At 41.8% G+C, this 22,089-nt stretch overlaps 1 protein-coding gene across 1 annotated transcript in view; it reads left to right on the top strand.

Moving 5' to 3' along the window:
* The window catches only part of spsb4a (splA/ryanodine receptor domain and SOCS box containing 4a), a 52,635-nt gene that overhangs the window by 6,612 nt on the left and 23,934 nt on the right, over positions 1 to 22,089 (top strand). The window contains 1 exon segment of the mRNA XM_017042579.2: positions 21,288 to 22,054. Within this exon segment, the coding sequence (XP_016898068.1) occupies positions 21,485 to 22,054 (570 nt within the window). The 5' untranslated portion in view covers positions 21,288 to 21,484.

Raw genomic sequence — 22,089 nt, forward strand, 5'->3', positions numbered from 1 at the left:
GAGTTTTCAAGTGCAGAACAGCAGAGATGCCAGTACCTAATATGTCTCTTTTTAGAATGGGAGAACTGGACAGCAGGGTAATTTTATGTGTGAATATGAGGAGAACAGCCCCTGCTGGAGAGTGTGAGGGCATTTCCTTCTCACTGTGTGTATTTTCTAGTTCTAATTACAGTCATGTTAGTGCATGGAAGTCTCATGAATATTTAGGTCTTGGATGAAAAGTGTCAGGGGAGACCCACATGTGGCTGGTCTGCCCTAATTATGGGCACACACACACACACACACACACACAGACACACTTTTTGTTTGAGAGAAAGTAAATGTAGACACAAAGTGGTCTGAGTAATTTGAAAAATGAGCAGAAACTCTCAAAGGTGATATTAACAGCACAGCTACCTTGATTAGCAGTGAGCTAATGATCACAGCCTCTCCAGATGGAAACGTTTTGTGTGCGTTGTGTGACGTTTCTCCTTTTCATTTTGAAAGAAAGAAAAGGTTATTTAAGGTAAAATAAAAAAAAACAGTGACGTGTTTTTCTTTTTTTTTCATTGTAGTGATTCATCTCAGGAAGAGAGTCTTGTGAAGGATGAAGGTGAGAAAGTAGGGGAGATGTGTAAGAAAATGTGGGTGAAATACAGTATCAGAGTCTGAAATAGCATGTGAGACTGAAGGAGCCGGGCTGATGGATTTTAACAACACATTGTTCGTCCCAGAGTAGAAAATACCATGGTGGGTAATTTATATTTAATGTATTTTCTTTTTGTACCTGGTTGAACTGAGATCAAAATGGTTGCTGTAGCTTGTGTTGGCATTAGCAGTCATTCCAGCCAGATCAGAGCAGACTTAGTTTTAGGGAATTACATTAAAGACAAATGGAGTTTAAGAACAATCACTTTCCAAACAGCCTACCTATGTGTGACGTTGTGATGCTTCATCCGTCAGTAGTGTAGTATCTGAAATGCTGGGTCATGACCCTAAAAAAATTATTAATTTTTAATTAATATTTGTTGACTTTGTTGTTGGGCATCTGGTGTGAAAACTTCACAGAATCACTATGAAAACTATAGCACGACAGTAGTGACCCCTAGCGCCAGATTAGTTTAATTTTATCACCTGCGGTCTTCGATTAAACTTGAATTTATTTATTAAAGGAAATGCCAATATTTTCAAACTCAAACAGAGAGTTAGCCAGAGAGAGAGGGGGGGGAGAGGGGTGAGAAAGGGAGAGACATTTAGTACATTTCCTATCAGTCCGTACAGACTGCACAGGAAAGCGTCAGACTTTGGCCACGCCATCCTAATTCACGTACCAATAGTCATCGTATTTTATCATTTGGCATAAAAATTGTGTGAATACATTTCTATAATTTAATCACACAGCGCTCAGCCCTACCATGGAGGCATTAAGGATTACGGGACTATTTTTGGAAAGTAATATTGAGTGCTTAAAAAAATTGGGTCACAACCGTAAGACCCAGCAGAAGTGTAGGTGTAATTTGCTACTGTAGGTGGCTCCAAAACAGCTGATTTGCATAAATTTCATCAAACCATTCACCGACCTATCAGAGCTGCAGGCAAACATCCACACTTTTTTTTCTAAACCGCTCCACTTTCCATGTTGTAGGTTTAAGTGATCACACCAGGGCTTGGTCTAAACTAATCCTTAGTGTTGTTTACTATTAAATTCTGATTCCGCCTACCTCAACCTCCAGTGTTGTTTTATGCCTCACTGGATTGGAGGTGAACCAATGTTAGCGCAGTGCTGAGCAGAGCAGCCTGATGTGACTTTGAACGGAGGGATTGTGTGAGCGAAACAACAAAGACAGCTAATGTCTGGGCGCTCCACTTCACTCACATGCTCTGATTTGATTGTCGCGCCAAACACCATCTGACATAAAAGACATCACAAGATGTTTGTAAGAACACATCATGAGCTCCTATAAAAAGAAGATGAAGTGCAAGATGTGCTCTTAAGGTTAGCAAAGTACCAGGCGTCTGCCTGTTTGTGCAGGGTTTATTTCAGTTTGGAAAAGTCTCCTTTGTCGTCTCTAAATTGAAGATCAGTTTCTGTGAGTTCCAGGATGTTTAACCCTTCCTCCCCTCGTCCCCCGTGTCCTCTGTTAGCTGGGACCAGCTCTAGTTCCCCCTCATGACCCTTAAGCGGTTATATAATAAAATATTAATGAATGCATTTATGCTTCCTGTGCTGTGCTCTTAACTGGAGTGGCTGTAGTTCAGTGGGCAGTGAACTACAGTATCCACCTCTGAGAAGGTAGCAGGTTGATTCTGGTATGCCATTGTGTCCTTGGACACTACTCATACTTGACCATGACCCAGATTAAGAGATGTGTGTATTCACACATTCTCCAGTGTAACTCCTTAACTTAGTTTCTCCAAAGGAATTCTTTCATGCTGTTTGAATTTAGAAACTAATGCTAACTGTTAATGGATACTTTACTTTAGAGAGTTAGATCAAAACAAACCTATTTGTACTCCTTAAGTTCACTGGTGTCTTCACGGTTGATTTTTTTTCCCTTTTAAACACAAACACAAAAGATTAATTAACAACCAAATAAAATGATTTCATTTCATGCGGCTGACTGCCGTAGTGTTCCTGATTGTCCCAGGCTTTAAATTATTACTCTTATTACAATTCATTGACTTTGAACTACCAACAGAAAAGGGACAGCGTGAGAGACTGTGAGATTCCTGGAGCTGTGGGGGAGCTCTGGTCCCAGCGGGTGTTCCCTCCCGTCTCCCCCGTCACCATGTGTGAGCTTTCATCCAACCACTTCACAGCGTCCAGAGCGGAAGCCGTACCACCACCACCACATGTTGTTGAGGCACGCGCCTGCTGCCGCACAGACAGTGACACACACTGCAGTGATTATGAACACAGTCGGCCACCAAAAATACAAACAAACACCTGTCGTGGCATTTAGAAAGTACTGCAGTTTAGTTAGGTTTAGTCATACACGTGTCGTCTAGTTTTACTGCGGACGGAATACTGTACAGAGTAGTAGTGGGAAAACGGTATGAGAAGACTCACGGTTATCAAATAAAGAAATAAAAAGTGCTGAGACTGAGGTTTCTTTAAACAGTGTGTTAGTACTGTTGGACAGTGATCTGATTACAGGCAGGATGTGAGCGATGGATCCAGACATACTGTTTGTGACAGGGGTGTTTGTCATCTTCAGCTCCTTAGTAGGAAACCACAGGTGTTGGTATTAAAAATGGCGGCAGATAAGTGTTGCACCCTGACAAAGAACACTAGTATGATTCAGGGATCCAGACAACAATGGCATTTCCTTGAGTGCATTATTACTGGTACTTGTCACTGGAGTTTTAATATCAATAAACTATAAATAGACAGGATTTCCCTTTGTTAACACTCATTACATTCAGAAGGAAAGTAACTGATGTGTGCACAGTTACTTGTTGTGGCCAGGTTGCCATCTAATGTGGGCTCCAGTCATATGCAGTCCTTTGTTATGCCTTATCCTATATTTTTCTCTAAATAGGATCACGCTACAGTTATTTGTTAGTTGTGTACATTTGTGTTTTTCCCCAGATTTTGTCGTGCTCTATGCGTCTGAATAGGGTTATGCTTTTATTTTCTGTCATCACATAATCAAAGTTTCCCGGTGTAGATGAGTTTATACAGGAGCCATGCTCCGGGGAAATATTTGGTCTGGGTGAGGGCGGGAGGAAGCAGTGGAAAGATGACAGGGAGATGGAATTATGATGAAAGAGGAGGCGATATGAAAAAACAATAAAGCAGCTGATCAGGAGCTGTTTATTGGACTCCTATATTTGGCTTTCCATATTCTTCTCACTCACTCTCCCACTCAGACTGGAGACATCCTGCTACGTTTGTCTTTCGCTGAGTGCGTGTGTGCACGTGGCTCCCCCCTACTTCTTCAGTTGTCATGGCAACATTACATCTGGTGGAATATAGGGTTGTTTTCGGTGGGGTTGAAGTATAATGAGCTGAGGTCTTTCCTTGCAGGAGGACATATTCATCTCAATGACCTTTCACCTTAATTGAAATGGGAAGTGGTTTTCACTACATCGAGATTTAATCACATCTTTGCGTGGATCCGCTTGACTTCACTTCCTGAAACTGAAACACATCACTCAGTCTGCGGTGTGAATGTTTTCAGATGCACTCGTTTGTCACCGTGGGCATTGACTCCCGCATGGGGGAAATGGGGGAGAGGGCGGGGGTGGAACAGAGTAAGAACATGGGGGCGCTGAGCTGCGTACACACAGCGACAGATTCAAGTAAAACATCAGAATAACGTTTACTACAATTTTAATATCATGATGGTGTTAAAGTTCAATAACACATGATGCATAAATACTCTTTCCATAGTTTACTGTACAAGAAATCCATGGAGTTATCTGGCGTACTGGGTCATAAAATGTGCAGGAAATGCATATTACTAATTGAAGTATTTAACATCCTTATATTCCAAACCTATGTGGAATTTCTTACAAAAGTATTTATATATATTTAAACAAAAACAAAAAAACATACATTTCTGCTGACAAACTAAACCCTAACATTCTTTAACCTTACCCTACAGATATAATGGCCTACATTTGACATGTGAACTGACCCAATGTCTCAGGGTATACGACACTAGCTGTAAATTATCAATCAGACCTGTGGTGGTCTTTGCAGTGCCCCCACCGTCTCCACGTAGAAAGGAAAGGTTGTGAGTGTACAAGGCACTGGAGCAGCTGTTAATGAATGTTCAGTGACGCTGTGGGGAAACAACAAGATGTACAGTTATTATAGGTGACACCAGCAGAGAGCTTTTTGTCAGGCAGTAGAGTAGATCAGTGTTTCTGCAGCCTGTTTGTCACAACCTGTCTGTCTGGAGAAATTGATCTTCCCTGAGATGCTGTGTAAGTAGGTCGCTGTGGGCTGAAAAATTGCTGTATGCGCTGCACTGTTGACCAGGAAGAGTCTGAACTATTTGTCTCCCGCAAAAGACGCTACTGGCTGTGCTGCTGTCCTCTGAGGCTTGTACTGCAAGTAAATGTACTGTGGTTCTTTTCCTAACTCTATCATAATAATTAAAATTATTAATTAACTCTGCACAAATTACATTCAAATGTGTATAGTTAAGATGAAAAGATGTGTTGATAACTGGACAGGGGTTTGATTCCCCGATGGGAAGTATACATTTTTTTTATCTATCCTTCCATCTATCCATGCAAGTGTGCAGTGTTGATCCAACCAAATATTCACAAGATGAGTCAATCAAATTTAGGGCTAAGAGGAGTGACGATATAAAATTAGAAATTGAACTTTTAGACGTACCAATAATCTCACTCATAACAATCAAGGTTGTGAAGGCTGTGAAGGTCCTCAGTTTCCATTTTGGGTTTTTGGTGATTTTGCTGTGCTGTTGTCCAATCAATAATTCGAGCTTTTTGTCAGGCAGTAGCTGTGCTGTGCTGTTGTCCAATCAATAATTCAGATAATGAGGCTGTCGACTGCAGGTAGTGGTTTGAAAGTGGCCTGACCGAAATTGCAGCCATAAATATTGTCTATTATTTATGCATACATTAAAAACCGAGTCTGCGCCTTACACTGATTTGTCGACCTGGCGTCATTGTCATTAGTCAGTGTGACATCACTTGAGTGTCATGACTTCCCGGGCCAACTGTTTTGTGAGTCAGTGTCACACACGCATTTATGGCAGTTGTAAATACTGATTTAGAACTGATTTTCCTCCCAGGGCTTCACTGCTGCTGAAGAATGAAGGGTAAAACTGTTAAACTATCAACTAACTGAAATACCCTGTAGTGTGTGTGTGTGAATGTAGTCAGTGCAGCACTGGACAATTTATGTCAGCCAACCCATGCATTCAGCTGACGTTTCCCTTTGATTCCTGTCCAGTAGTCAGTTGCACAGTGAATAAACATGTCCATGTAAAGTGAACCCTACAGCAGGGAGCGTCGGCTGTGAGCTACATCCCAGACTATTAAATTATTTTTTCAAGAGATTATATCAGTTCTATAGGCAGAGCACTTTGAGCCAGTCCAAATAGTATTAGGTCTACTATTAGGTATTAGTATCAGGTAAATAAATTAAAATTGATTAATTATGGGGTCTGTGTGTGTGGTGTGTGTGTGTATACGTCTATACATAAAGCTAAAGTATCTCTGCGTCCAAAGATTGTCTCTGTCAAAGTGTTTTTTTATCCTTTAGTCCGTCTGCACGCCTCTGACCCGGTTCCTTCTCTCACAGCCATTATCTTGAAACAGCAGCTGATTCAGCAGAAAAAAAATGACAAGTGCACACATTTTGCGCTCAATCCCGGTGCAGCTGAACACGTGAGGTTGAAGCTCAGGCTGCACTGCACGCAGCTCAGACGTGGTCAACAGCTGATGAACAGTGTGTTGATATTGATTGGTTTGTAAAGGCCACGTCTGTTTGGACGGTTTGTTTGTGCCTGCTTTGCACGACCTTTATTGGTCTGTACTCTGAGCTGCATTGTTTACGTCGTCATGATAATGAACATTTTTATTGTTTTAGTTGAATGTCGTGTTTAGGGAACTGGATGTCTCCTTAAATGTATTTTATAAAGTTTATTGATCCCACACTGGGGAAAATCTAGTGTTAACAGCAGATGTGCTGCAACGGGCTGCCCCTTGGAGGCGCCAAGTATGTTGTTCCTCTGTGAATTGAACCCAGGACTCTCTGCTCTCTGTGTGAAAGGCAGGCGTGCTAACTGCTATTTGAAGAAATACCTTCGATTATTTTTTTTTGGTAAACAACATTGTAAAAACCGTGGGTTTCAGGTTTGAGTTTGCATTTTAATTTGAGAAATATACATTGAAATGAAATCACAAAATTGGCTAATTTTGACCCCTCATTTACATCAAAATCACACAGTGCTAAATTCTACTATTAGCTGCTCTTTTATGTCTGGAAGGCTGTGTGGTTTGGCTCGTCTTCAGCCCTGAATGAAGATTCTAGTGTAGGCCTTTGTGTAATCAACTGCTTTGTGTGATGCTCTTAATTCCGTCGGAGATTTGCTGCACATGTTATCCAGGCCCATTTAATTACAGAATGGGGGCCTCTGAAGACATTTAATTGACAAATGATACAGAGATGTTACAAAACTCAGCAATTAAAGGATGAATTTGTATCATCGTCTCTCTGTGGCCCGGAGGATGGAGACTGTCAGCTATCACAGTGTCATCGGGGGTGTGTGAGTGTGTGTGTGTGTTAATGATTTAGGGTCTCTGTGGGACCCTGAGAAGGGGGGAGGTTTGGCACGTGGCAGCCTGCAGCCTCTGAAGAGGCATAGACCAGCAGATGTTACTAAAAAGGTAAATAGAGGGCACTGAGGGGGGGGAGCAAAGGGGGGGGGGGGGGGGGGGGTTAGTTAAGGGGTAAGAAAGGGGGAGATGGGTTTTGGGGTAAGGGCATATTGGGGCAGTATTGGTGGATGAATGGACAGAAATTCAGGAAAAGGAAAGGTGGAGTGAATAATTGGAGTGATTGGAAATGAAGAGGGAGGGGATTAGGAAGGACAGGAAGTAGAGAATGGAATCATCAGGGATCTATTCAGCAGAGAGTGGAACTGTAAATAAAAATAAAATAGAGTTAAATAGAAAGAAATCTGAATAAAAAAAATGCAGCTGGGTAAGGATCTTTCAGAGCTAGGTGTTAGACAAACCCAGGCAGAGTGGGCTGTTAGTGTTAATTGGGCAGTCAGACGGGGCTCTTTGAAATGGGAAACTATGCACATAACACAAAGGTTTGCTGCCGAGCCTCTCAGCGAAGACGTGGAAATACAAAAAGAGGGATCCGTGTGTGTTGTCCTGACTGAGAGGAAGCTGCAGTTGTTCTGGAGGAGGCTGGTCTCATTAACAGAGCTTTTCCTTTAATGAAAGAAGACACAGACAGTGGAGAGAGAGAGAGAGAAAGAGAGAGAGAGAAAGAAAGAGAGGCAGTAGATCATTATCTGACCGTCCCGCTGCCTCCATTTACCATCAATGATTGATTGATTTTGAGGCTACATCAAGGCCTACCTGCTGTGCCCTGATTAGCCAGCATGTGTTTTACTGTCTGTATATAAAGGAAATAAGTGGAGGGACTGTCTCTCTGTACTGTCCACTAAAGTCAATGTTGAATGACCAAATGAAAATGCAATATTTCTCCGTCTTTACTCCGAGTTATTCTGCTCACCTAAGACGATGAGGCAACTCAACATGTATAACTGTGTAAGGAAATATTAATTTGGAATTCCTTGCATAGTATTAAGAGTTTTCACAGATGCAATAAAGTAATAATTTCAGATTTGATCTTTATCTCGCCTGCGCTTGTATCCGTTAAATGATGCAACTCCATTGTAATGCTGGTGGTTTGGTTGCACTTCCCTTTGTGACCCAGTTCTAGGATAGGTGTTTGAAAAGGTGGTGGTGTTTAAGTCCTTTGTCAGGACTCCTGTGCAGCACTTCATGTCAGACAGTTAACAAACAAAAACACACCCATGCTGACCCTGACTTAGGAGCAGCTACAACTGGTTTTCTTTTCTTTGGAATTCCGTGTTCCTGTTTTGTTTTTTAACTCAAATTAGGTTTTTCATATTTCTGCTGCAGGCTACAGTCTCTGTGTCCACAGTTGACAAAATTTGCCTAAAATATTCACCAGTGTTGCTTTGAAGAAAGCATCCAGCATAAACTGTACAACTACGAGAACATTGATTCTTTTTTTGCACTATTTAATACTGTAAAATACAAAAAAATGAGGTGAAAGTATTTGTACCTTTTATAATATTCCACCATATTGAGATGCATTTACTTGTTTGCTGATTTATTTTGTCTCTGTTTTTTCCAAAATGTATTTTGGTCAAGCACCTGATTTCAATTACAGTAAACGCCCCAGACCAGAATGCTCTCATTACTGATGCTCCTTTTTTCTCTGCCATCTGGACAGGCTTGCTTTACCGTCCACTTCTTCCTCCTCTGTTAATCCCCCGTCTTCTTCAGTCTGCCCTCAGTCTTCACCCCAGGGCTGTCTGTGTGTGTTTTAGACCTCAGTTCCTCCCGTTTCCTTTCTTGTGCCCTTCTGCTCCTCCCTTCTGTCCATCTATCTTTCTGGGCCTCAATGTCGATTCTGCTCGCTCCCTTGGGCCTTGTGGGCTGTTGGATGGCTTTGTGTTTGACACGTGCTTTAGGACGTATGCACACACACACACACACATAAATGAACATTCACACAAACACACAAATGAACACGCGCCTTCAGATCTTTTTGTCAGTAAGTTGCTCAGCTGTGAGGCCCCGGGCCCTAATTTGGTGGGTATCGTGAGGACAGGGCCCCCATTGTCTCACAGATTAACTCTCTCTCTCTCTCTTTCTCATGGACAGATACACACGCACATACACTCACCCACTCACACACATGCACACATCCCGTGGGGGGCCTTTGTGTGTGAACGGGCCTTGAGGTAGAAAATCATTTAAAGGCAGGGTCCAGCACAGAGACGGGGGGATGCACCACAGACCCAGTCCTGTGTTTGAAGATGTGCCTTTGCACAGACTTGTGAATGACATTAATGAATGTCAAACTTGGTATTGCGCTCCTACAGACAGGAGATCTAATACATTTGGGTACAACATCAAGAGCAATGTAATTGGGCTACACAAAAGAATAGACGGCATTTTGCACAAAATACAATGAAATCGTTTGTCAAATATTTCTGTTAGTTACTGCACAAAAACAAAGGAAAATAAACGAGTGGTCTCTTTGGGAGACTAATTTGCCAGATTCCTAACCTTAATTTAAATATTTGACCCCCTCCTCCCCTCCTTCTTACTGGTGTGTTTGTGTTAATCCTGCAGTAATTGCTCACATTGAAAATGACTGGCCCACTGCAGCTGCTGTCCAGCCCAAGTTTGTGGATGTCAAAGTGCAGTGTGTGTTTACTTGTTTTTCTCACCTTCTTAAAAAAATGTTTTTACCCAGGGTTTTTAGCACCAGTTGTCCTCACGTGGACCTCAATCTGGCCTGTCCCTCATAGACTGGCTCTGAAAAGGTAAGACTTGAAGTCTTCAACTGTAGCAAAGTTAGAGTTAAGAACTGGGGGATTCCCCCCACCCACCTAGTTTGACTACTGCCTGTGTGTGTTTTACCAACACCATCTTTTTAAAGTTCTTGTGAAGGCACCGCTATGTAGTAATGAGTAAAAACGATGACGCGTGTTTTCAGCAACAGTGTGACGATGTAGAACATATGGCAGCCTAAGTCATTGTAACAAAAACACTTTAGTTTGTCTGCTGTTACCTAATGAAAAAAACATGGTGACCTAACATCACAGGCTATGTACAGAGGACCTGCTCCTGGTGTCATTTACAGAGGGATTACTTTGGAGTAATGAAAACAACAGTTCATACTGTCAGGTCAGTGAGACTCATGAAAACCTTGATGAAATATGGTTTTTCTATACACATACAATATAAACAGTCCTGTTCCAGAGGACTAATACCAAATCATATTCACACACAAAAATGTTCCGCCTTCATAGACAAGAGAGTCCTGTTCCTGTTGGTGCTGTGAATTCAATTTGAGTTCCTCAACGGGTTTGTGATGTAATGAAGTAGTAATGATGGATGGGGAGACCGAGTGTTATGGAGAGTTTAGTTCCACTGTGGTTGTAGCAGTCCTGGGAAAAGGAAGTGAGGACAGGAAGTGAGCTGGCTGTGTCTACTTCAGTCTTCAGTCTACAACAATTGCAAGACTGTGTTTTTACAGTTGCACAGGTAAATTCACTGGCCACAGAATCTGGTCCATTTGTGCACTTAGTTTTTAATCATGTTCAAATACAGTGTCCAGATTATTGCATAAAGTGACTTATATTATAATTTATTTATATTTAAGAAAGTGAATGAAAGGAGTTGTTTAACATTGTGTGCTACTTTAACCATCATTTAATTTAAGAATAATTATTGAAAAAAATGTTTTTATCATTTATTATCATTTATTATTTTTTAGTCAGTTACTAGACATTTCAGGCGACCCCATTTGGGGTTGTAACCCCGAGGTTGAAAAACACTCACCTATTGTATAATCAGAAAGTGTATGCAGTGTCTGTATGCAGACAAGAGTGTACATGTGGACATACCGGCATTCCCCAGGCCTTTGATAGGTATCTGAGATTTGGCTAATATCTTGTTTTGAAATGTGTCACGGAGCTGTAAACGACCAGTTACAGACAAAGAGAAGGAAGGAGTATGCTAGTCCTCTGGCTGTGCTCACTTCCGAAACTTTGTGAATGAGCGATGTAGCTGCGGAAAAAAGGCTGATAAACCGACTTAGTCATCACATGGCTTCAGAGCCAAGTTATGCAGTAATGTGCAGATGCGGGCAAACATCCAGCATGACGACAGGAAAGAACAAAGGCAGCGCAGGTCACTGCCCAGACAGTACAGGATGTCATTTACTGTATATGTGCACAAACGTAAGGTGAGACAGAGGAACACTGTGTACTTCGCATTAAGAAAAAAATCAATATAAATAGTAAGTACTTTGGTATTTTCACTGCCTACCAGTCAAAAGTACTATCTTAAGGAATAAAAAGCACTGATTTACTTTTCTGTATTAAAATATGGTATACAAACAACTCCTTCATCTGCTACTCACATTATTGTTGCTCTGCTCAAAATATCATTACAAGTGCAATGCAACAGCGGTTTGTTTTCTATTCAAATATTTTATTTTAACAATCAGAGTGGTTTAGTGAGGAGTGTAGAACTTGAATAATACTTTAAGAACAAAAAAATGCCTATGAAATATACTGAAAAAAAGTTTGTTGTGTAATGCAGAAGGACAAGGCTTGACTTTTCTAACCTCTGTGACTGCACATGATCGACTCGTGAAGCATTAGTGGCACGTGTCGTTGTTGGTGGTGAGGCTGGTTTGGTTCTGCCGTCTGAGTGGGAGCTTAAAGTAACAAGCCGGGAGAGTTGGAGGTAGGGGAGGTGAAGCGGGTGTGTCGCTGAGCTGCCTGACTGTCTGCTTACTGTTTGTAACTTTGCTTGATGAGATCAGAGGGAATCGGCTTTCAGTCCTTCATCTCTCTCTCTCCCTCCCTCCCTTTCTCTGCCCCTCCTCTCTCTTTAAACTGAGACTGGAGAGGAAGTGAAACAGGACTTGGACAAAAGTCTGTTCGAAGCGGTGGCTGTCAGTGGGCGTGACAGCGCTGCCGTGGAAACACGTTTCAGAGCTGGACTGTGTTGGTGGAAGGTGGGGGTGAGAAAGAAGTGATAGCCTGGGGACAGATAAGCTCCGGGGAGTGAAAAAAGGAGGCAACGAGGGAGGAGGTGGAGTAGGAGGAGGAGGTCTTAGAGGTGGGCAGCAGCAGAGGAAAAGAGGGAGTCTCTCTCAGTCTCTCCCTCGGTCTTGGACACACCGATGGTGTTCTCAGTCCGTGTGGCTGCCGGCAGGAGGCTGTAGAAGTTTGGCAGTGTTTTCCCGTGCTGTGTGGATACGATCATGGAGTGAACAGCCTTCCACAGAGAGCAGACGGGAGAGGAGTCACTGGAGATGGACTGTAAGCCGCTCGATCTGTTGTGTTATCTGTGGTGTAGCGTGTCACTGCTGAACTAATGTGTGTCTCACGTGAAAGGGATTGTTGCTCTTTCTGGAAAGACATTCGCATTCCTCATTGATGAAGACGCTTTAACTTAAATTAGATTTTAGAAACAAAACCAACATCCGAGCTGCTCCTGGTTTTGTCCTTTGAAGAGTTTGTTTTTCTACAGTGGATGCTACCATGTACTCAGCCTCTCTTCCTCCCTCCCTCCCCCGTCCCCCTGCTCTCTCTCATCCTGTCACCTTTAATTTTCCTAATGGTCTCTGGGACGCAGCTGGTGACTGGGATACCCCTATGTGTGTTTGTGAATGGGTGTGTGTGCTTTTGTTTAGCTACGACTGAGTGGAGAATTCTTAGTTAGCCAAGGACCCCCCCTCCTCCCCCCGCTCGTTCAGAAAAATAGAATAGATCCTGCTTTCTATTTTTAAACTCTGTGTTTATCTATATGTAACAAAGAGCCATAATCTGACAGCTTACTCTGGGCTGCCTGCAGTAGCTGCTGCTGCTGCCCTGGCTGTGTGTTTAGTCTATGGATTTTGTCGGGCAGCTGTGTGTTTGTGTGGTCCAGCCTGGGATAGAGAGATAGGAGCGCTCCTTTCTGACTTTATCCCTTTGTTTTTTCAGCTGTGCTCTCTCTCCCTCCCTCTCCACCTTACTCTTTTTCATTCTCTCTAACTCACTCTCTCTCTCTTTCTCCCTCCCCTCCATTGTTTGTGTTCTACACTACCTTCCTCCACCACAGCCCCTGGCTTTCTTTGGTTGGTGTCTTCATTTGAACTAAACACTTTCTGCTTTCATTCTTATTTGTAATCTGAGAAGTTTGGGAGACTTCTATTATTCATCTCGGCGTCTGTGTGTGCGTTTTCCATCTTGTAGAGTTTAATTCATCCATTCCTTCATTATCTACTATTTATTCCTTTGCAGTGGCACAGAGGGAGGAGCAAATCCCAGCTGTCAACCTGTGTGGGCGGGTCACACCCTGGACAGTTTGCCAGTCCATCCCCCAGGGCCACACAGAGAAATCTGTTACAAATGAGTTATTTATTCTTTTTTTTTTTTTATTTACTATTTTGTACCTGTCAGTTCTTCTCTGGAGTAGTATCCTGACATTTCAGCTTAGCTATCGAATGACGCATTAATGACAATTCATCTGAGCTGACAATAGCATCACTGAATGAACTAAAGTGTCCAAGAGACAAAAAGAGAAAAAGAGGTGATTGATTCATTCTTCTTCCACTGCTTAATAATTCCCATGATCCCATGGGAGTTGGAGCGACATCCTGTATAAGTTTGACCAAGAAAACTTTCCAATATGATTTCTAGAACAATATTGTTTTCAGTCAGACATGTAGGGACTGAGGTGAAGAAACGTAATTCCTGATGTCACAACTAAACGTAGGACTCTCGAGGTTGACTTCAGGTGAATCACGCAGCGGCAACAACGTGTCACATCCGGCCTGACGCTGATTCAGTTTCATTACCGGCGGGGTTGTGAATCTGCCATCTGAATCTGCTGCAATTTCAGAGAGCATTATTGATGGCAGCAGCGAGGCCTTGCGTACGTGGGTGCCTGTGTGTGTGTTGTCTGTGCACCCATATATAGGTTAGAGGCAGATTAACTGCCTCTCTGTTGAGGTGTGCTCCATCACTTCAGCACTAATGGGCTCTCTTTAAGGCACCATGGATTTTTAAGGTGTCAGAGCGAGCAGGAGAAGGATGGAGAAACGCTGTATGTTGGAGTTTGTGTTTATATATATTATAGTATATATTTATTCCAAGCAGTGTCAATTGGCTAAAGTACAGTTTACTTTTCACTTTCACTTCTCCAATGGCTTACTCGGTTTTTGGGGAAAAAGGCTAGGGGAATTCAAGAATTGCTGCGGTTTCTCATTTCCAGAAAAGAGGATATTACTGCAGTCAGAGAAGAATCGGGCCGTGATACGTCAATGAGTTGATGACTGGCGTCGTTTCGTAAAGAGATCTGAATGATGTAGGAAACAGGATGGACATGAGTGGAAAGGGACAAAAGTGGTGTGTCAGAGAAAGCAGCAGTCAGCTGGCCTTTAAAGGTCTTCAAAAACACATGCATAGTCAACCCCCACCCCTTCTGAGAAAGACTGTGACATTTCCTAAGTATGTGTGTACTATATTGTCTGTTTGCAGCTGCGTTGCTTGCGTTCTGTGTTTTGCAGACTCTGCTTTTTCCTGCTTGCTGAGTTTGCATCGATCGCCGCCTGGTTGACACTGGGGCATTTAGCGTGGCATTCTGATGGCACGTCGTACACAGATCAGGAGTGAGGATGGAGTATCTACGAACAGGAGGGAACGAGAATAAATCAGCAACAGCAAAATCATAAAAACGACAAAGGGAAACACAGTCAAAGAGAACGTTTTAAAAAATGTCAATCCCCGAGTGAGATCAGTGACGGAGATTCTGATACAGGAAGTCTTATTCCCCTCATACCTGCTGTATAAGTCCAAGGAATCTAGATGGAAGAATTCTTTCTTTTCATCTGAAGAGATCAGTTTAAACACCCAGGCTGGGTTCTGTCAGTATTTTGACACCATGTTAGCAGCCAGACGGTACAGTTTATGTCTACCTCTGTCATCTACTGCAACACAGGGATTCCATCAGTAGGAATGAATGTCAGCAATGTAGACAGAATGGTAGTTTGTTTAATCTGGTGTACATGTCAGAGCTGTTTTTACTCACTGACTTGCCTGAGTGTGCTTCCCACAATAATGGAAAGTGGAACAAGTGACCATATCGTGATTCATTTTCAGCATTTAGGAAATAGACAAGGTAAATTTAGCTTGACAGTCAAGGTTCAGATGAGGACTCCGGCCAAGTCTGCGACTACAATTTAATTTGCAATTGTTTTACGTGTAGCTTCAAACTGCAGTGTTAAATCTTCTGCATTAAGTGGATCAAAAGAATGTTTAATCAGTGGAGATTTGGTCCATTTTTAAATATAAAAATGTAAATCATATTACAGAAAGAAATTACAATCAATCTGATTCTAAGCAACAAACAAAACTTTGCACATTTGTCCTCCAACTAGACAGTGTCCTTGCAGTCAATATGGTTCAGTATGTCCCTCTAGGTTTCAGATGAGCTTTGAACCCTCTATACATTGATATAGGCAGTATCACTATGAGTGGATCACCAGAGGAGTAACAGTAGTTTTCTTGCTGGATGGGGTCAAAGTATCTCTCCAACATTTATACACCGTTCTGTTCAGCATGTGCGACATGATGGGTCGCCCACTCCGTTGGCTGCACATCTGTGATGTCAGACCTGAAATACTGTAGGTCCATATCAGCGCCGTGATGCCCCAGGACTGATGGGCCTGTGGCTCTGGAGAGGGTATCTTTGCAGGACAGACATTATGCTGTGTGAGACTTGTCAGTGCAAAGGAAGCATAGAAAGATAACATCTCTACATTTTTCTTCCGTTAACATGTCATTGCAATCTGAGTTATCTGTTTGTCTGTCCATCTGTCTATCTATAACAAAGTATTAAAACTGATATTTACTGTGTTATACCTCATTAGACTTAACTTTGACTTCTCAAACAGTCACAGCCATCAAAACAATAATTAAGAGATAACGAATTGTACAGCATCAAACAAAGTCAAGCATATAAAGTAGGGAAGAGGCTTAGGCCCATGAGTCCTTATTTAAAAAGTAGAATAAAGGGACGAGCAAGACTGGAGTGAAACTTGAAATTACTTTGACCTTTGCCTGTATTCTCAATTTTGCAGCAGACTTTTCCTCTTATTAGAGTTCTGCAGCTTTTCATGTTGAATTTCAAGCTTGACCAGTATACCAGTAAGTGAGAAAGTTTTACATTAACACAGTAACCAGACGCTGTGCTAAAAGCAGTATTCGGAAAAACTGAAATAAGGCGAGTTCACTGACTCTTGACAGGTGAGGGAAAAAAAAGGTTTAGATTTAAAACAGCTAAGACATTAGTGCAGGGTCGGAGTTTTTAGAGGAAAGTTGGAACAAACAAAACCGATTGAATCAGATAATATGCAGAGTTGCCATTAATGGTTCTTGTAGGAGAGATATTTTTTGGAAGATGTTTATCTGTCGTTCCCACAGATAGTGTGGTGGATTGTGTTTTCGTATTAAGAAGAGTATCGGTTTCTTTTCTTTAGATTTTATTCATGTCTTAAAACCTCTCACAATAGTTTTGCACACTAACACTCAGAAATGTCATAGGACATTTTTATTTTTCATTAATGGGGTTTTGCCTAACATATACTATAGGTTCAGATAGTCAAAGTGTGCTCATCGTTACCACAGTCATCAGCAAATTCATAATCAAAATTTTTAAGCCCAGTGGAATTTATTTTACTTGAGAAATAAAAATGCCCGTCAGTCGTGACACGCTGCACAGTCAATTATTTTACCAAACACGTTTTTGTCATTTTTACCAAAAGTGCAAGAACCCCCTTCCTCTTTCCTGATAATCACAGTAAGGTATCAAGTATCAAAATATGACTAATTCAGTTGTTTCACTATCACTGACGTTTAACCTGCTTTTCTGAGGTAAAATCACAATGAAAAACTATCTAAATATAGTAGTCCTCACTGCTTTGTGTTTGGGTTGACTTAGTTACACACAAAACCATCAAATATTTCTCAGTTTTCTCGTGAAGTTTTTTGATTTGATTGAACTTGCTAGGATTTAAGCGGCCAGAATCTCTTTTCACTTGTGTCCCAAGCTATGGCTGTGATTGTTTTCCAGAGACGTAGAACGAATTCAGGTTTTGATGTTGGTTCTTCCTAAGACCTGGCCAAACACTGAATATCTGTCACTACTTTATACAAAACTCACTTTCAAAAACTTGGCAATTCTTAAAGGAGTTTTCTGTAGTCAGTCGAAGTATGCACTGCATCTCTGGTGATTTTAATGAGAATCTTCTTTGTACTGTGTCTCATGAGTTTTTTTTTTACTTATGAAATGCCAAAAGGCCAGAGGTTATCCAACACCGGTTGAGGTAATTAACGAGGAAACACTAGCTTAGTAGTTTTTGTGCTAAAAGTCAGATAAGTGTCAGGCCAGGAGGGGGTGGTATATGTGCTGAGCTATTAGTCCTGACTTCCTGGAAGGTCGATTTCTTTTTCTTCTTCTTCTTCTTCTTCTTAGACCCTTTTGGAAACCTGAGTAATAATGGATGTGTATTTATAGCGACTTAAAAAAAAAAATCTGGTTTCTGTCAGAGTTCAGTTTATATTTAGACATAGTTCTTTGAATACTTTGGATTAGTGTGGAAAAAGCCCAGAAACATCTCTGGGTGGTTTTCAGAGGGTGGCGCTTTGAGTGAGTGAGTGACTGAGAGGTTCCTCAGGAGTTTCCTATGTCCCTGTGTGTGTGTGTGTGTGTGTTACAGTGACTCTCTGTTTGTGTTTGACTTCAAAGCCTGTCTGCCCAGTCAGAGCTTGTTGGATGGTTTTAATGAAAGACAGTTTGAGGCAGACACACACGTACACACACTCACAGACGTACACAGGTTTTTGTAACTGGAGCTTGTTAGCAGAGCAGCAGGAGAAGCCAGATGAAGTCAGCCCACACACCAGGTGCACACTGCTGGCTCATCCTTTCAAACTTTTTGACTAGAATTTTGGAGTAATATCAGATTACCAGGCACAGAATTCTGTTCTGATTTGATTGTTATTGTGTCTTACTGTGACATAATCCTGACTACCCTGTAAAACAGCATGCAGTGACACGTCGATGTGGATTTGCTGTAGTCAACATCACCCCAGGAAAAAAATAAAAAATAAAAATGTAAGGATGCTTCACACTGGAGCAGCTAACAGTTTTTGCACACCTGTACAAATCATAAAAATTAGACCATAGACTTTTTCACTCGAAAACATATATATACATATAAATAAATACAAAAAATATAAAATATACACATTTAAATATATACATATAAATAAATACAAACAATATAAAATATACACATTTAAATATATACATATAAAATTGTACATAAGAGTTATATAAATATAAAGTTATTAGAGATAGAGAGACAGCTGACATTTTGTGACCTCCCACGCTCTATGTAACTTTCTAACTCACCTGAAAATACCAGGGCTGGGGGGGAAGAAACTGCAGGGATAAGGAGGGAGTACTTTTTGTTCAAAATGAGTTGGCAACAAAATAAAAGAGAGATGAAGTTAGCCAGGGAAAGTAAACAACAGATGGTGGAAACATGTCGCCACAGTTCTCCGCACCAAAAAGCAGCAGCAGCCCAGTGCTGGTCTCTGGGGACATTACCATGCATAAGTGTAAGTGTGATGATGCACGGTCAGAGGTCAAGTGCGTTCCCAATGACAGATGAAACACCAGATTGTCATGCACATGTGGTGCCAGACTGGGTCAGCAGAGGAGACACACACTAAGTGCAGTGTAACTGGTGCCTTCTTTTTATCCACTGTTTTTGCAGTACTGATTCTGGAATCTTCCATGTTGGGTCCACCCTTACCCCACCTGCCAACTACGATGACACACACTGAGACAGCTGTCTGCGAGTGTGTGAGAGGGAGAGTTCAAGCACTGACTCTACACGGTCAGGCATGAGTGTTGCACCCAGCGTCTGCCAGTGAATGACCTCACTCACAGTCAAATAGAAAGAGACGGAACAGGGAAAACACCAACTGTCTAAAGAAGATTTGTGTGTGTGTTAGGGTGTGTGTGTGTGAAGCGTAGACATTTGAACAAAATTAATTGATTACGGGAAAAAGAAAATCTAAATAGTGTATATATTTGGTCACTATAGAAATCACGACATGATGAAGCTAATTGACTCTGGAAACACACTGCATTTATTGAACATCATAAAGAGTGAAAGTGATACATTTTCCATATAGATTTTCCTGTTGACCATTACCCTAAAAAACTGACAGTTTAAAAAAGTAAACACAAGTTAATAAAAACAGCAATTTATATAGTATAAAATACCTAAAATATATATTATAGATAAATATTAAATAAACATTATATATAAATAAAATACAATTAATGAATGAAAAAGGATAATCATGTCTTCATAATAATGAAAAATAAAATAAAAAATATAAATAAATAATAATTCCAGTCAGTAACTCAGTCCAAGAACATGAAGCCTGGTCCATTACAGCCCAGCGCTTACAGTAAATGTACACAGTAAATACTGGAAGGTCTGCTGTTGTTCTCATTGAAGGCTGTGATGTCACTGTGGCTTCACTACTTTGGCTTTTCTGTTTCTGTTTCAGTTGATCGTAGGTCTGGACAGCTGGTTAAGGAGATTCATCATGTTACAGCAGTGTTGGCAGTTAAGAGATGTGGGAATTTAAAACCATGTCTTCATTCTTTGACACGGCCACAGACCATTTTGGTAACCACGTGTGCACTCACCACGTGACCTGTCTTAGAAAACTCAAACAGAGTTATGACAGTGTTGCCTTCAATGGAACAACTTTGATTGCGTCACTCTTCCCACAGCTGTTCCCCATTATTATGATCACACCTGAAGCAGTAAGGCATTAGCATTAACAGAAGAAACATGACCAGTATGTATACATGTATAACCCCTGGTTGATAATACAGTATTGACGTCACCCATACTGAGTTATGCTGACGGATGTTCAGTGTTAAAACAGTAACACTTCACCTCCTCTGAGCTGCGAGGCAGCATTAGTTCAGTCACCACATTAAATACAGTAAGTGCAGTGATGTACAACCTGTTTATGTAGACAGTTCTCAACACACTTCCCTGTCTGCAGTGTGACTGAACTCTTCCAGTGAACAGGAAGCATCACTTGCTGTTCCTGGAAGAGCTGTGGTGTCAGTCATACCACAGACTGTGAGAATATAGCGAGAGATGATCTTTGATTCGCCTCAAGTAGCTTCTGGTTTTCAGATGACATAGTTCTAACATGGCTATAGTATGAGTTTCAACCAAACCCACTGATTGGATGATATATTTTTGTTTTTTCCAAGTATTGTATTGTATTTTTAAAGGTAACAGCACGATCCAAAACATTGAAAATGAATCAAATTGAAACCGATTGAACTCCCACACGGGAAACTTGCATACTACGCTACTGAATTGCATCAACATGGAAATATCCCCTGAAAAGAAAACCACAATACCAATTACGAGAAACTGTTTTTTTTTTTGAATGAATATTTATATTTAGAACAGCTTTTCTTCAAGTAAGCTCAAGTTGTACTTTTTTTTTTTCAAAGAAGCATGAGTAAATGAACACCTGCTGTGGTTGTTCTCTCTCTCTTATTCCAGCAAACTCAGGCGTTACTAATTAAATTTTATTACCTCCAGGTAAAGGGCTTCTGATCTGGGCAATGTTGCACATCCCGGGAATGTTTGGACGGAAGGTTTGGATGCACGTGTTAGTACTGGCATGTGAGATTGTTGGTAGAATGCAAGATGAGTAAGAGTGTGTGTGTGTGTTCCTCATGCTGTTTATTTCTATCAAAGCAAAGCCTTAGAAAATCTGTGAAAATACTTTTTTGCCAGGAGCTAATTTCTCCCTCCCTCCCTGTCGACTCTTTCAATCCTCATCTCTCTGTGGATCTCCTGTTGTTGCTGTTGGAAAAATCAATTATTTAATTTCTACTCTTCCCTGCTCTTCTCTCAACAGGATTGGCATCCACTTTGTCTTCCTGATGATGACCGTGGCATGAGACCAGATCACAATATTTGTTCACCACCCCCTTCACCGTCTCCATCCCCTACTCTTCACTCTGGAATCCACTCACAGCTCCACCGCATTGATGAGGTAGCATCTAGCTATACGCAGCACCGCATCCCTCTTCTGTCCACCCTTTAACGCCAATCATGGGTCAGAAGATTTCTGGAGGCATAAAATCAGTAGACAGTCGCGGGGAAAGCGGTGGCTCCCCGTCCTACCGGCCCTTGGTTCATCGCCGGCAGCACCCAGCACTGAGGGGCCCAGACTTCTCCAAACCTCCTAGGTTGGACCTCCTACTGGATATGCCGTGTGCTGGACCGGAGACTCAGCTTTGTCATGCATGGAACCCTGATGACCGCTCACTTAACATTTTCATCAAAGAAGAAGATAAGTTGACGTTTCACCGCCACCCGGTCGCTCAGAGCACGGACTGCATTCGGGGTCGGGTTGGCTACACTAGAGGACTTCATGTGTGGAGGATCCACTGGCCCTCTCGGCAGCGAGGTACACACGCGATTGTCGGGGTGGCAACGTCAGAGGCTCCTTTACATTCTGTTGGCTACACGGCTCTCGTGGGGTCAGACTCTGAGTCCTGGGGCTGGGATCTAGGACGTAACCGACTCTACCACGACAGTAAAAACCGGGCCCACAGCTCGCTGCCATCTTACCCATGTTTCCTGGAATAGGAAGAGTCATTCACGCCACCGGACGCAATATTCATAAATATAGATATGGAAGAAAGAAACCTCAG

This window comes from Cynoglossus semilaevis, chromosome 20 (genome assembly GCF_000523025.1).
Source record: "Cynoglossus semilaevis isolate Cse_v1.0 chromosome 20, Cse_v1.0, whole genome shotgun sequence".
Classification (NCBI taxonomy): Eukaryota; Metazoa; Chordata; class Actinopteri; order Pleuronectiformes; family Cynoglossidae; genus Cynoglossus; species Cynoglossus semilaevis.